This window comes from Trichosurus vulpecula, chromosome 3 (genome assembly GCF_011100635.1).
Source record: "Trichosurus vulpecula isolate mTriVul1 chromosome 3, mTriVul1.pri, whole genome shotgun sequence".
NCBI lineage: Eukaryota > Metazoa > Chordata > Mammalia > Diprotodontia > Phalangeridae > Trichosurus > Trichosurus vulpecula.
The window spans coordinates 80,905,450-80,919,570 of NC_050575.1; the positions used below are offsets into that span (position 1 = coordinate 80,905,450).

A 14,121-nucleotide genomic window follows, 5' to 3' on the forward strand; every position below is an offset into this window, starting at 1 on the left:
ACCATTGAACAAAACCATGTGATATAGTGGTTGAAGCTGATTAATATGCCCTATAACATTCTATTCCTGTAATCCACCATCTCTCAAAAGAGAGGAAGCATGGGAGCAGCTAGGGGGAGTCAGGAGGACCTGAGTTCAAATACGGCCTCAGACACTTGATACACTTGCTAGCTGTGTGACCTTGGGCAAGTCACTTAACCCCAATTGCCCTGCCCTCCCCCTCCCAAACCCCACCCCCAAAAAAGAAACAGAAACAAAAAGAGAGGTTCCAACATCAGTTATCTGGGACAAATATTGTTCATTGCACTGGAGGAGAAGAATCCAGTTTTTTTGGTAACTTCATTTGCATTGCTTTTGTTGCAATGTATATCATTGCACTATTTTTTGTTCCCTCTGAATTCTTCATATCCATCATTCTTTGTAACACATTCCTTCCATTGTATTTATAAACCTTATCTGTCAATCCTTAATCATAGGACGTATACTTTCTTTCCAGATTTTTACTTTAAAACGTGCTGCTATGAACATTTTGGTATAAGCTAGACCTTTTACTGTGCTGCCTCACCTTCTTGAGACCCAATCTGTAGAACCGCTGGGACAAAAGGGAATTAAGTTTAATAACTATTTTTTGTGTAATTATAATTTATTATCCAGAACTTTGGACCAATTCATAGCTGATGTATTAGTAAGTTCATCTTGGGATCCTAGAACTCATAGCTTATCCAGTATTGATTATTTATACCTTTTGTCATCTTCATCCAATATGATGGGTATGAGTGATAACTCAGAGTTTCTATAATTTACATTCTTGTATTATTTTTTTCATTGAAAATCCATATTTTTTTATTTTTAGTTTACAACACTCGGTTCTACATAATTTTGAGTTCCAGATTTTCTTCCCCCCCTCCCCAAGACGGCATGGCGCATTGAACTTATTTACACACTAGTCAAGTTGTGGAGAAGAATTATGACCAATGACATTCCTTGTATTATTAATAATCTGGATTATAATTGTTGCTAGTTTTGTTTCTTCTGATTATTCATCTCCTTCAAACACTTATTGGAAAATGACTTTTGGTCCTATAGATTTGAGCCAATTCCCTATAGATTTTGAATGTCAGACATGTGCTGGTGCATAGATTTTTCCCCCAATCCATAACTTCTCATATTTTAGTGGTATTGACTTTGCACAAAAGCTTAAAAATTTTATAATTAAAGTTGTCTGTTTTTTTTCTTTTATAATCTCCTATATCTTATTTGGTTATGAATTCTCTCGCATGTCATAGCTTCAAAACTACAGACTTTATTTCTCCTCTAATTTTTTAATAGTGTGACCTTATGTTTTTAAATCACTTATCTAATTGGAGCTTATCTTGGTATATGGTATAAGTTACTATTATAAACCTATTTTCTGCTGGACTCTGATTTCTATTCTTGCTAGCAGTCTTCAAATAAGGAATCCTATTTTTTGTAGATTATATTCTTGGGTTTATAAAAGACTACACTGCTAATGTATACATGTAAACATATGCATAAATATACATATATAATTTGCTTCTAGATCTTGTTTATATATTCTCTTCCACTAGTGTATTATTTTCAATTTTTAGCCAGTACCAAAAAGTTTTAATGACTACTGCTTTTAATATAATTTTATTCCTGGGTCTGGTAATGTGAAGCTCTGTTCATTCTAATTTTTTCATCATTTCTCTTGAAATATTCTTCAACATAAATTTAGTTATTGTTTGTATAGAAATGGTAGCTTGGTAACTTGATTGCTGTATGCAAATTAATTTATGGGAGTAACAACCTTTTTATTTTATTAGCAGAGCCCAATGAATATCAAATCTCACTCCAATTATTTAGGTCTTCCCTTATTTAATAGGATCTTAGATTTAAAGCTGAAAGGGCCCTTAGAATCTATGAAGTCTAACATTCTCATTTAAACATGAGGAAACTGAGGCAGAGGGATGTTAAATGACTTGACAGTGTCACACAGCTAGTAAATATCAGATGCAGAGTTTGAACCCAGGTCTTCCTGATCGCAAGGCCAATACCCATTTATAAACATATTTATATAATTATGTTTTGCTAAATTAACTGATATCTTATTATTTTGTAGTTACTTTCCTGGAATTTCGCTATCATTTCCTCTTAATTTTTGCTAGTAATATACAGAAATGCCAATTATCTTGTGTATTTATTTTTGTCTGCTCTAAAAAAAAACAAACATACTTCGCCCAAGGAAAGAGCAAAGAGATGCTTTCCCCTGTTTCCCTACAATCCAGGATTACATTTATCTCACAGAAATTTATTTCTTTGTAGCATATACAACCATTGGCTCCAACACCCTAATTCTCTGCAGTGTGAGAGAGAGACAAGGTGATAGAATGGAAGAACTCAGTTAGGAACCAGGAGACCTAGATACTTGGCCTGCTGCCACTTACTAGCCATGTACACTTGGGAACGTAATTTCTTCTTCCTGGTCTTCAGATGCTTCATCTGTGAAATGATAGATTTAGATTGGATGATCTCTAAACTTCCTTCTAGCTCTAAAGTTAGAGTGTTTTATTGTGATGCAAAAAAGATGTCACCATAGGGATATAGTGACAGCAAGTACAAAGAGGACTCTCGTCTAAATGTATACTGTACTGTATATCACCTAGATGTTACCTTGTTTTGGGAGTTGTGTTTGTATATTATTGCACTATTGTGATGAACCATGACATACAAGAACCAGCAGCAAGATGTTTATCCTTCCCCCAACTGTATCAACTCCCCTGAGGCATTTCCCCACAGATTTTTTCAGACTTGTTATATAAGCCATAAGCTAGCACATCAGCCTCTTGTGGGAGTTTTCTGTGGTGACATGAAATCTATACAAGACTGCCTTTTACACAGTGAGACAAACTCACATCATCTCTGTAGCTGAATGAAAATATTTTGCCTTAGAAATTGGGTAGAAGGATATGGTAGACACGTAGTAATTGCCACATACCTGATGGAATTACCACTCTCTTCCAGAGGGCCATTTTTTCACAAGAGATTTTCCATCTTTGTTCCAGCTCATGCTGCCCATCGATATACCATCTACTCATCTAAAACGTCCATAATGTCTGCCTTCCTAGGATTCAAATAGCAAAATGCTGAATGCAGTTGGAAATTTTTCCATTGTAATTGCTGGCCTTGGTAGTCAATCCTTCCTTCTTTAATAGTTGTTTTGTTTGTTTCATTTTGATCTTCTTTGTTGTCATTTTTTAAGGTTCAGTATTGTTTGAGTTGTCAACACTAAGCAAGCTCAAGAAAAATAAATGCTTAGGGTTTGGGTTGTTGGGGTGGTTTGATTTTGTCTTGTTTTGGTATCGCAAAAGCTCTTAAAATCCCCATCCCCAATTGCTGGTGAATAAAACCCACCGATATTATCATTCTCTAAAGGGATCTTGGTCACATGGGTCCTTTCTTATATAAAGAAAAAGCTTTTATTTTTGTTTCTTTCACAGGAAAAAAATAATAGTGAGGATGGGATATTCTGAGGTTGGAAATGATACCCTGTGAAGTTAAGTGCTCCACTGCTGTATTTATCTGCATGTGGAAGGCTCTGCTCAGTGGACAGTGGGCTGGCCATCCCTAATCATCAGCCATATTCCTTCCTAGGATCCAGGTTCAAGGAAACGAAAGTGACTGAGAACATGACCTTTGTTAATTCTGGCAGTATTAGAAGCATAGCGCCCCCTGCCACAGGTTTTGTAACTTTTTGCACACCTAATATGGCATGCACCCACAAAAATATTTCTCACCCTAAATTTCACTCCACTCAGCAGGAGTGGGAGGCTAGAGAAGGTTGCCTCTGTGTATCTAAATGTGGTGCTATGAGCGAGTCCACTTCTTCCAAACACAGAAATTGATTGATCGCATACCATTTCCCACTCCCCACCTAATATTGAAGCTGTCATGAGAATGGATTAATGCTGGACTCCATGGTGCTGCTGCTTCTTGTCAGCCCCCCATAGCTTTTTCTCAAATCCCAAACATACCTATGGCCAACATTAGCCCCCTTACTCTTATGACGGGTATGCTAAGGGAAGAAGTGGCACTACCTTTGTGAGGGGCCTAGAAAGAGAACAAGTGACAAAATTCCTGCTGATGGAACATCTCAGTGATTGGAAGGATAATACGGAGAAAGCCTATATTGATTATAAAGCAGCAATGTTCTTTAGGGGTCCTAGAGCCAGGGCTATACCTCATCTTCCCCCTGCTTCAGCATAATAACTGGACTGTGTAAGCTTCGCATGCATTTTCAAAGTAGCCAGAGTGAGGGTGGACAGAGAGGAGTAAGTTTTTAGCACATCCATGGAGATAGGTACACAAATCCCATTACTAGTAATGGGATTTGTGGGCGTATCCTCTATAAGGTGCTTTGAAAATTCATTCCATTCAATTTATTGCAATACAGTCTAAGAGAGGAAGAAAAATCATGTCACTGAGGCAGTTTGAAAGGGAATTTTTAAAAACTACTTTAAGACGTAAATATTTTTTTAATCTATTTCTCTTGCCACATTTGGACCTTTGTACTCCATCTTATTAGACATATGGACACTGGTAAATGCATTTCTAAAGGCCTCTTTTTTTTTTAAGGGGAAACACAACACCTATTATGTTCCCCTAAATAGTAATAAACAAACTACCGAGAGAACAAGTCTGTTAAATATGTTAAATGTACCTGGCATTGCTTCAAAATAGTTTCCAAACACAAATTTGTTCTTTACTGAGGTGGGTCTCTAAGTTAGAGAGCTTACCAGTAAAGGACATTTACTGGGGACTAATGACTAGTTAAAGAGGGGTGGGGAAAAGGAGGTATCTATTAGTTGATAAACCATAACAACATTTAATAAGTAATTACTTAGTTTAACTGCCTTGTTAATTCTTGATTAAATGGTGGTAGATTTAAGAATCTCGCACTACAAGTCTACAGTATGTACTGAGAAACAACAGAAGGTATGGTGAGTAAGATAACTTCAGGTTGTTTTTTTTTAAAATATTAATGCTTATTTGTTATGTGATCACTGCAGGTCCCAGGGTTGGTTACCCATGCAGATTTGTCCTGGCTCAACCTTCTCCCCTCCTTTTGCATATACAAGGGTAGTTAACTGCACTTCTCTCCCTGGAGCTATGCAAAGCTCATGTCAGATTTGAGCTTTGGCACAAGCTAAGTTCCACTCTAGGGACATCAGCATTATCGACTGAAGTTGGCAGGGGAGGGGCAAGCAACACAGTCTTGATCCTAATCCTCTTCCATGTTGCTGTTGCCTGAATGGGCTTTTCCATCATCTGCTCTAGAACCTTTATGACCCCAACCACATATTGAGCTCTGTGGCCTGGCATTGTTCTCTCCCTCTATCCTCCTCCATCCTCCCCTGCTACTTCCTGGGCTGCATGTAGTCTTCCATTTTCAAAGAAAAGCTAGATCTCTTCCTCCGGTCATGTATTGACAAGCCTGATCTTTCAAGATACCCTCTGCTCTTAGGTGCCGTCTCTACAAACACAAAGGAGCCTTGGCCTCCATGCTCACATTCTCTGACAGGGGATGAACAGTTCTCTCAAAAGAGTTTCTGACATATTGATTGGTTTCTTGTCAGGTTGATCCTCTGTCAGCCAATGAGCACAGATAGTTTTAAGTGGCACCCAGCCGTGCTCCCATGAACCCTACTTTCTATTTCAGACAATTCCCATCTCTAGCTGATAATCTGCTAGGACGTGTAGGCTCCCAGCCCTTATGATTTAGGAGGAGACTCCACATTTAACTATAACTGATATAACTCTATTTTCTTCTTGGTTTGGAGTTTGTTAGTGTCTATTTCAGAGCCCGCCTAGCATGATAACACAGTGGATCCTATAAGAAAATATTACGCTGGCTCCAGTTCTTTTCTCTTATAGAGTTCCTTTGCTCCTCTGGCTGAAATCCCGGGTCTGTGTGTGGTCTGTCTGCCTGGCTACAGGGCTTTTTCAAGGCTCCATAAAAGTACTACACAATTACTTGGAGAGCAGGTTGAGAGTTTGGCCACTTATTATGTTTCAAATGGCCAATTTCCGAAGCTACTGCCTGGAATTACACAAGCTTCTATCCCATGGTCCTTTCTCCATCCTGTCCTTACTGACCTGAAGGGCCCTGCTCTTCCAGCCCTGAGTCCCTATAGAGCAGAGTCTGTCAAGTCATGATAAATTGTACATTTTGGTTTTAGGTAGGGGTAAGTAACCATTAGAGAGCAGGTCTCCTAAACTCATTTCATTTGTGACCCAAAGATGGTCTGAACTTGGACCTCCATAGATGAGCTTTTAGAACATTAAGACCTGAGACATCCTAACTCCCCAAAAGGTATTTGTCTTCTCTGAAATGAGTTCAGTGAGGCTAATTTCCACCTTAAATTATGAAGTGATTAAGAATAAACATTTATAACAAGACTTAAAATCACAATACTTTGCACATAGTGATTAGTAGTGTTTTTTTCATTCATTAATTCATTTATTCACTCATGCATACATGCACACCTGTGTTCATACTTCCTGCCCTCCCAGTCACTAGCAACTGGAGGTACGGTAATACTGTGACTCAAGTCAGAAATATTTGCTGACATTTGAATAGGTGTATGATTTTTGTGCTGATTGGAGTCCAGGAGGGATGTTGATCTATAAGCTACCCTGAGATCCCCTCCCTATGAAAGGGAGCTCTTTGGCATCCGTAATTGTATCAGCAATCCAGCTAGCAGCTGCTGTAAAGGTGTAAAGCCAACAACAACCAGCTCACAGAACACTGCAAGCCCAGGTCCTTTTCATCTGCTTTATTAAGGAAAGCAATGTTAAGGGGTTAAACAATCTTACTTTAATCCAGCATACAAATAACATCCACCTAGTTCAGGGGAAAAAGCCAGCACCCTGAATTACAGACCAAGTACAATTCATAGTTATCAACATCTGGGTATACAGCCGGGGAGCTCATTAGAACGGCTGGCCCAGAGTCCCACGCCACTCCTGCTGTGGCTCAGAGCTCTGAGCCAGAAGGCTAACCTCTGTGCTTATATATCCTGTGCGGGTCCTGAGGGCCCTGACCTCACCCAGGCTGGGTGTGGAGAAGTTCCCCACCCCCAATATCACATCAGATACAAATCAGTGGCTCGCAATTATCTTAGTGCTGAGAAATACAAAAACATTCCACTTTATCTGCCCCATTCAAACAAGGGCCAGAATCATTAAAGGTTAACAACAAAAAGTCCCACCTTAATTACTATTACAGTAATACATCAGGCTATCAAGAGTTTCCATAGAGACTTGTTTGGGTGAGAATCACTATGCCTCACACTCCAGGAAAGAAGAACGCTATTGTGACTATCTCGCTCCCAATTCTTTGAACTATAAGCAAGAGGGTGACAAGTATGGGATGGGGCCAACACAGACCTTGAGCGTAAAGTCACCCAAAAAAGGACTCTGGAGCAATTATCCAAGCCCCGTCCCCACACTTTCATGTTTTTGCCATTACCATTTTAAGCCACCCCTCTCCATTCTGCCTTCAGGCCTGAAGTCTAGCCCTAACCAGAACTATACCCATTATTTAGGGAAGGAAACTGAGAAACCTAGAAAAAGAATGATTTTTGCCATCAGGTACATATCCATTCAGTGGTGTAATGAGAACCTGGAGCCTGAGAGTTAGAAGTTGGTCCTTATCTCCGGACCACTTTCCTATCTCAATCCTGAGGACAAATCTCTCCATTTCCAAAAGCTTCATGTGGCTGGCTTTTTCTTTCACAAATAAGAGAAGGAATGGAAGATCAAGAAAAAAGTACAAACAAAAGCTTTTTTTCTGACATCACACACACACACACACACACACACACACACACACACACACACACACGAAGGTCCATACCCTGAAATAATTCTCACTTATTTACTTAGCATCCAATTCAACAACAGAAATATGCCCAAACTTGAGTTTCCTTTCTGTTGTATTGCTTCCACAGGGAGGACAGATGTTGTGCTTGGCTGATTTGGCTCTTTCCCTTCTTCCCATCTCCCTCTCATTTTCTTGTTTTTCTTAACACTTCTGAGAGCTGTCTGAGAAGTTGCTGGCATGCTCTGACCCCCAGCCCTTCTCACCTCAGCTACATTTCTCTTGTTTTCAGTAGACTTTTTTTTTTGCAAAGGGATTCTGCAGGAGAACCCAGGACAACTGGCAGAAAGGGTCTGGGAGCAGTGGAAAATGCAACATCTCAAGCCAAGAAAAACTCTATGGTTCATAAATGCTTTCATTAGTTTAGTCATGAAAGATTGAAGAATTGGCTTGCTTCCCTCCCCTTCCCCAAAGTCAGCATGTCTTTAAATGACAAGGTAAAATTCTGGAAGGGGAAGGTTCTCCACCCACTCCCCCTTTCTTTTTTTTAATTAAGATTTTATATTTTATTTTTTTAATTACACATAAAAACAATTTTTAGCATTCATTTTTTAAAATTTTGAGTTCCAAATTCTTTCCTTCCTTCTCTCTTCTCCTCTCTCCTTGAGAAGGCAAGCAATTTGATATAGGTTATACAAGTGCAGTCATGCAGAACATTTCTATATTAGCCATGTTTTGAAAGAAAACACAGACCCCCCCCCAAAAAAAAAGACAAAATAAAGGAAGGAAAAAGAAATTTGCTTCAGTCTACATTCAGACTCCATCCTTTCTCTGGAAGTGGATAACATTCTTCATCTTAAGTCCTTAAAAATTGTCTTCCCTTCCACCTGCCCCAACACCTTCACCAGAGCATTCAGATTAAAGACTGATTCTGATTAAGGCACATTGACTTACCTACAAGAAGATTCATGTTCAGATCTTACCACAGATGCTATCTGTGTAACCCCAGGCAAATCATTTGACCTCCTTCACCTCAGTTTCCTCACTGATTAAAAAAAAAACCAGCATCTTTCTCACAAAGTTATTGTGAAGATCGAATGAAATAATCTCTGGAGAGGGTTTTACAATACTTAATTTTGTTCGGTCATTTTCAGTTGTGTCTGACTCTTTGTAACCCCATTTGGTGTTTTCTTGGCAAAGATACTAGAGTGGGTTTGCCATGTCCTTCTCCAGATCATTTTACTGATGAGGAAACTGGGGCAAAGAGGGTTAAGTGAATTGACCAGGGTCGCACAGCTAGCAAATGTCTGAGGCCAGATTTGAACTCAGGAAAATGAGTCTTCTGACTTCATGTCCTTGAGCTACCCACTTCAACACTTAGCTACCCCTTGCAATACTTAACATACTATCTAACTCAGTCAGCAGCATTTATTAGCACCAAAGATACAAAGAAATGCAAAAAAACCCCAAACCCCAAAAGCCACAATTCCTGCCCTTAAGAAACTCACATTCTAACGGAGGAGACAATATGTAAATAATTAGGTACGTAGATGTTAGCAACATTACTAATAATATTACTATCGATGCATATTAGAAGATTGGCATCCTTCCACTTTGCCACATGAATCCCCAACTTCCTTCTGTAGATATGAAAAATCAAGGCTATTGGACTATAGCTTTAACTATACCTGGCACACCTGTGTCTAACTCAGGACAGAAGGAAATGTTCACCAAAACAACCGCATTGCATCTCTTGTGGGTTAAGCAGATGGCTTCGGGTAAAACCTGATAACATAGTAATATCGTTTTTAAAAAATCATTTAAAAATAGCTAATTCCTTGCCTCCCCTCACCTGGTAATTACAAATCAGAAGCTATCGTTATCTCGAAGCAGCCACTCTTAGTTTTCATTTCCTGACCTCTGTGCTGTGAAAATATGTCATTATCTGAAGCAGTAGAATTTGGTCGCTTCAAGTAAGTGACCTACATATAACGTATAAACTGCACGAGAAAATTAGGTGTTACCTTGACAGAAAATGTACTGTAAATGTCACTTATTCTTATTGGTATTTATCATTTTTAACACTTGGGCCCAGCACTTCAGAGTAATGTATAGAAAAACTACGGGGCCCTGAGATTGGAAAGTGTCTGAGATAAAAGACAGGTATTTAACCATAAACCAGCTGGTTTAAATCCCTCCGCACAACTCTGAAGCTATATTGTTTGAAGATAGATTTTTAACCTTAATGGAATGCAGTAGGACTTAACATGGTAGTAGGCATGCAGAATTAATTGCTATGTGAGCAATTTCCTAAGCATTGTTAATTGCATTTCCTGTGGTTAATTGTTTCTCCCAGTCCCTGCATCAAAATCAGAACCTGTCTCTGTCAACAGACTTTTCTCCATGACAGGGCTGGGAAAGTAGTAACAATGTTAACCTATGTCCAGCTAAATGTAATACGATTTTAAGGGCGGCTATTGTTTGATAGAAAATATTCGGTAGAATTGTAAAATCCCTTTCAAAAAGGAAGGAGGGAGTTGGATCAGAAATCTGTTAGCCAAGGAATTTGCAGAAAAGGGTTTTGGGAGGAGCCATAGGGGTGCAGGAGGAGTATTACCTTCGACCCTGTCAAAAGGATAAGTTTAACAAAAGCAACAAACTAACAATCACTTCAGATGGATATGTTCTGGCTAAAATAATTGGAGAGTTCCCACAGAGTAACCAGGAGGATCAAGTAGGCCCCTGTGTCAATCTAGAAGGTTAATACACATAGAGTGAAGAAAAGCCAGTGTTCTCAAGGCCGTCTTGTTTCCTTAGCCAAGGAGAGCCGGTGAGACAGTTCTGTTCTCTGGCTTTATCCTTTAGTGAAGTAAGAAAAAGTCTGTGTGTGTGTGTGTGTGTGTGTGTGTGTGTGTGTGTGTGTGTGTGTATGTGTGTACATGCACCCATGTATGCTGTAGAGATAGTAGTTTCAAGAAGGTTGAAGGCACTTGGCACTTTGAAAAGAGCAGGAATATTGAAAGAAAAGGCTTATTCACAATCTGGTGAAAGGTGGTACATTTAATAAAAAGTGAAAAGGAAAAGGAGATAAAGAAGGAGAGGGGACAATAGTAGACATTTAAAATGCCATCACATGGAAATCAGTAGGAAGATAAGGTTTGAAATGGGCTGATGTAAACCACTGGTGCAACTGTTGTTTTGGATGCAGCCTTCCCCCTCCTGCCTCTCCCCCATGGAGGATATGAGTGTATTGACATTTCCAGTGTGGGACAATCATTCTTTCAGAGTTGATGTCAAAGAAGAAGTAGGGCCCCGTAGAGATCTGACATTGCACAATCTGATCAGGGCCCTTTGCCCTAAGTTTGGGAGAAAAACTTACAAATTAACTTGAAGGCAATGGCATACTTTTTTTTTTTTGCACCGTATTCCCTAAGGGAACAACGTCAGTAACTCAAGAGTAGCCTGCCCCATGAAGCATCCTTGATCTTCCTTCTCTGAAATTGTTTAGAAGATCTTGGACTTCTTGTCTTCCTTCTCCCGGTGTCTCTTTTAGGCCTTTCACTTAGAGATGGCAAGTGGTTGTGTCGTAAGATGTGGAGCAGCTAAAACAAGCTGCACTCTGCCCATCTCTGTGGCAGGCTGTTTTGGATGTCTCATCCATAAAATGGATTTACCTGAAAAAGGCTACTGGCACTCCCCTGGTGACATTTCTAGTTCTGAATTATATATTTATTTTTCATTACTTTGTCTCTCCTGCAGCAATGCATCTGCTCGGACTCAATTGGCAACTACAGCCGGCAGATGGACACACCTTTAACAATGGGATAAGGACCGGATTACCAGGAAACGATGATGTGGTAACATTGCCATCTGGAGGCAAAGGTGAGGTTACAGCTGCTGCTTGCCCTCTTAAGGTCACAGGAATTCAGAGCTCTTGCCAGCCATTCAGTTTTTAATCCAAATTTTGGAAGGTATGCAAAAAAATGCATTTTATGGTCTTTTGTAAGTGCCCACATTAAATGCTGTTTGCTGTTCCTGTTTGTTTGCTATGTTTGGCTGCATTAATTCTGTGCTGGCTCTTTGCCCACATATAGCAATGTGCACACCTCCACTATCTACATTGATTGGCACAGCCCTTCAGCTACTTGAAGGAATCAAAAGGATGAAACAGCAGCAGCGGCAGCAGCAACAGCAGCAGCAGCAGAGGCCTGAGCAGCAGCAGCAGCAGCTATAGTGGTAGCAGGGAAAGGACACTCTTATCAGAGGAGAGAACAGCAAACACTTCTATGTTGTTGTGGCAGAGACCTCTCCCACTAGGAGAGATTCAGTATCCCTGGGGACAAGGCAAAGCCTGGCTCGGCACAAAAGAGGAAAAGTAGTGGCTGTTCAGTCTTCAGAGAAAATAGCAAGGAGTTTTGACAACTAGCTAATAAAGCTTCCCTTCTTATAACAGCAAGGGGACAAAAGAAATGTTTATTGAAGCAATCAGGCACCATATTCTTCTAGAGAGAAAATAGGTGCTAACAAGGTGCTAAAAGGGGAGAGGAAAAGCAAAAAGAGAAGGGGGGTGGTAGTGAAGAGGGAAGATTGTAAGGGATGGAGACATGAAGTAATTAAAAGAAAACAACAGAAAATGCCACATTTAACCAGCTGGTACATTGCACATTTAATTCAGGATCAAAATAATAAATATGTAATGTTGCTGTTAGGAGTTTCTCTAGCTACAAAAATTTACACTCTGCCCCTTGGCATAAACAAATAATACTAATAATAACTACTTATGTAATAATTGACATGAAGCAGCAGTAAATAGAGAACTGGCTTTAGAGTTCACGAGACCATGGGTTAAAATCCTACCTCATGTACATTCAGGCTATGTGACCCTGAAAAAGTCACCTACCCTACACCTACCAAATGTCTCAGGCAGCTAATATGATAAATTATGGAAGAGCTTCTGATCTGCATTTGCGAAGAGTTTCCTTCCTGGGAGCTCCCCATACTTAATGAAATCTCAGATTCAGACAAAATATAAATATATATGTGTGTGTATATGTGCATACATGTATACGTGCACACATATATACATATACACACACAAAAAAGAGTCATTGTGGCTTCACTGAGAACAAATGTATCAAACCTACCATATCTCCTTTTTTGATATAAATTGACCAAAAGAATTTTGACAAGTAGACCAAAAGAATTCTGTAGATACATTTTACCTAGAGTTCAGCAAAGTATTTGATAAAAGTATCTCATGCTTGTCCTGTGGGAAGGATGAAGTGATGCACACTAGATGACAATATGATGAGACCCTGGGCTGCTTTAAAGGGCTGGGTGCAAATTGTACTTATTAATTGCTCAGTATCATTCAACAGGAGGTCTCTAGTGAAACACCCCTAGGATCTGTGCTTGACACTGTGCTGGTTCACATTTTTATCAGTTCCTTGTGTAAAGAAGAAGCTGAAATGCTTATCACATGACACCAGGGAGGAAGGCATACCTAACTCAGTGGACTACAGATTTGGGATCCAGAAAGAGGTTGGCTAGAGCATTAGACTGACTTTTATAAGATGAACTTAAATGGGTATAAATGTAAAGTCTTACATTTGGGTTCACAAAATCAATTTCACAAATACAGAATGGGGGGAGGCGGATTTGACAGAAATTGGCCAGGAAGAGAAATCTGGGTGGGGTTAGTGTAATGCAAGTTCAATAGGAGTCATCGGTGTGATGTGGCTGCCCAGGAAACTAGTGCGATGTCAGGCTGGGTTGAGATGCGTAATGCCTAAAGTATTGTGTTCAGTTCTAGGAACCAGAGTCTATGAAGAGCGTTTGATAAGCTAGCAAGTATGCCAGTGGATAGCAACCAGCGTAGTGAAGGACATTGAGTCCAGGTTGTGTGAGAATTGGTTACAAAATAAGGGGTATTCAGCCTAGAGGAAAGAAGACTCAGCAGGGCATGTGGTAGCTACCTTCAAGTATTTGAAAGGATGTTGCTTGGAAGAAGATGGGGAAAGAGCTGTTGCCCCAGAGGGCAGAGTCAGGAACATTAAGTGGTAATTGGAAAGAGCTAAATTTAGATTTGGTGGGGCTGCCGGCATGCACTGAAGGGACAGGGGTGGGTTTGCAGGACTTCTAACAATTAGAGCTGTCCAAAAGTGCAATGGACTGTTTGAAAGGTGGTAAGTTCCCCCCCCCCCTTTGGAGGTCTTCAGAGACCTGTCAGCTCTCTTATA

At 39.9% G+C, this 14,121-nt stretch overlaps 1 protein-coding gene across 1 annotated transcript in view; it reads left to right on the forward strand.

Annotated features, from left to right (window-relative positions):
• TENM2 (teneurin transmembrane protein 2) overlaps nt 1–14,121 on the forward strand; it is a 1,009,006-nt gene that overhangs the window by 814,765 nt on the left and 180,120 nt on the right. Inside the window, exon 6 of the mRNA XM_036751277.1 lies at nt 11,642–11,764. Coding sequence (XP_036607172.1) covers nt 11,642–11,764 — 123 coding nt within the window. The remainder of the gene's footprint in view (nt 1–11,641; nt 11,765–14,121) is intronic.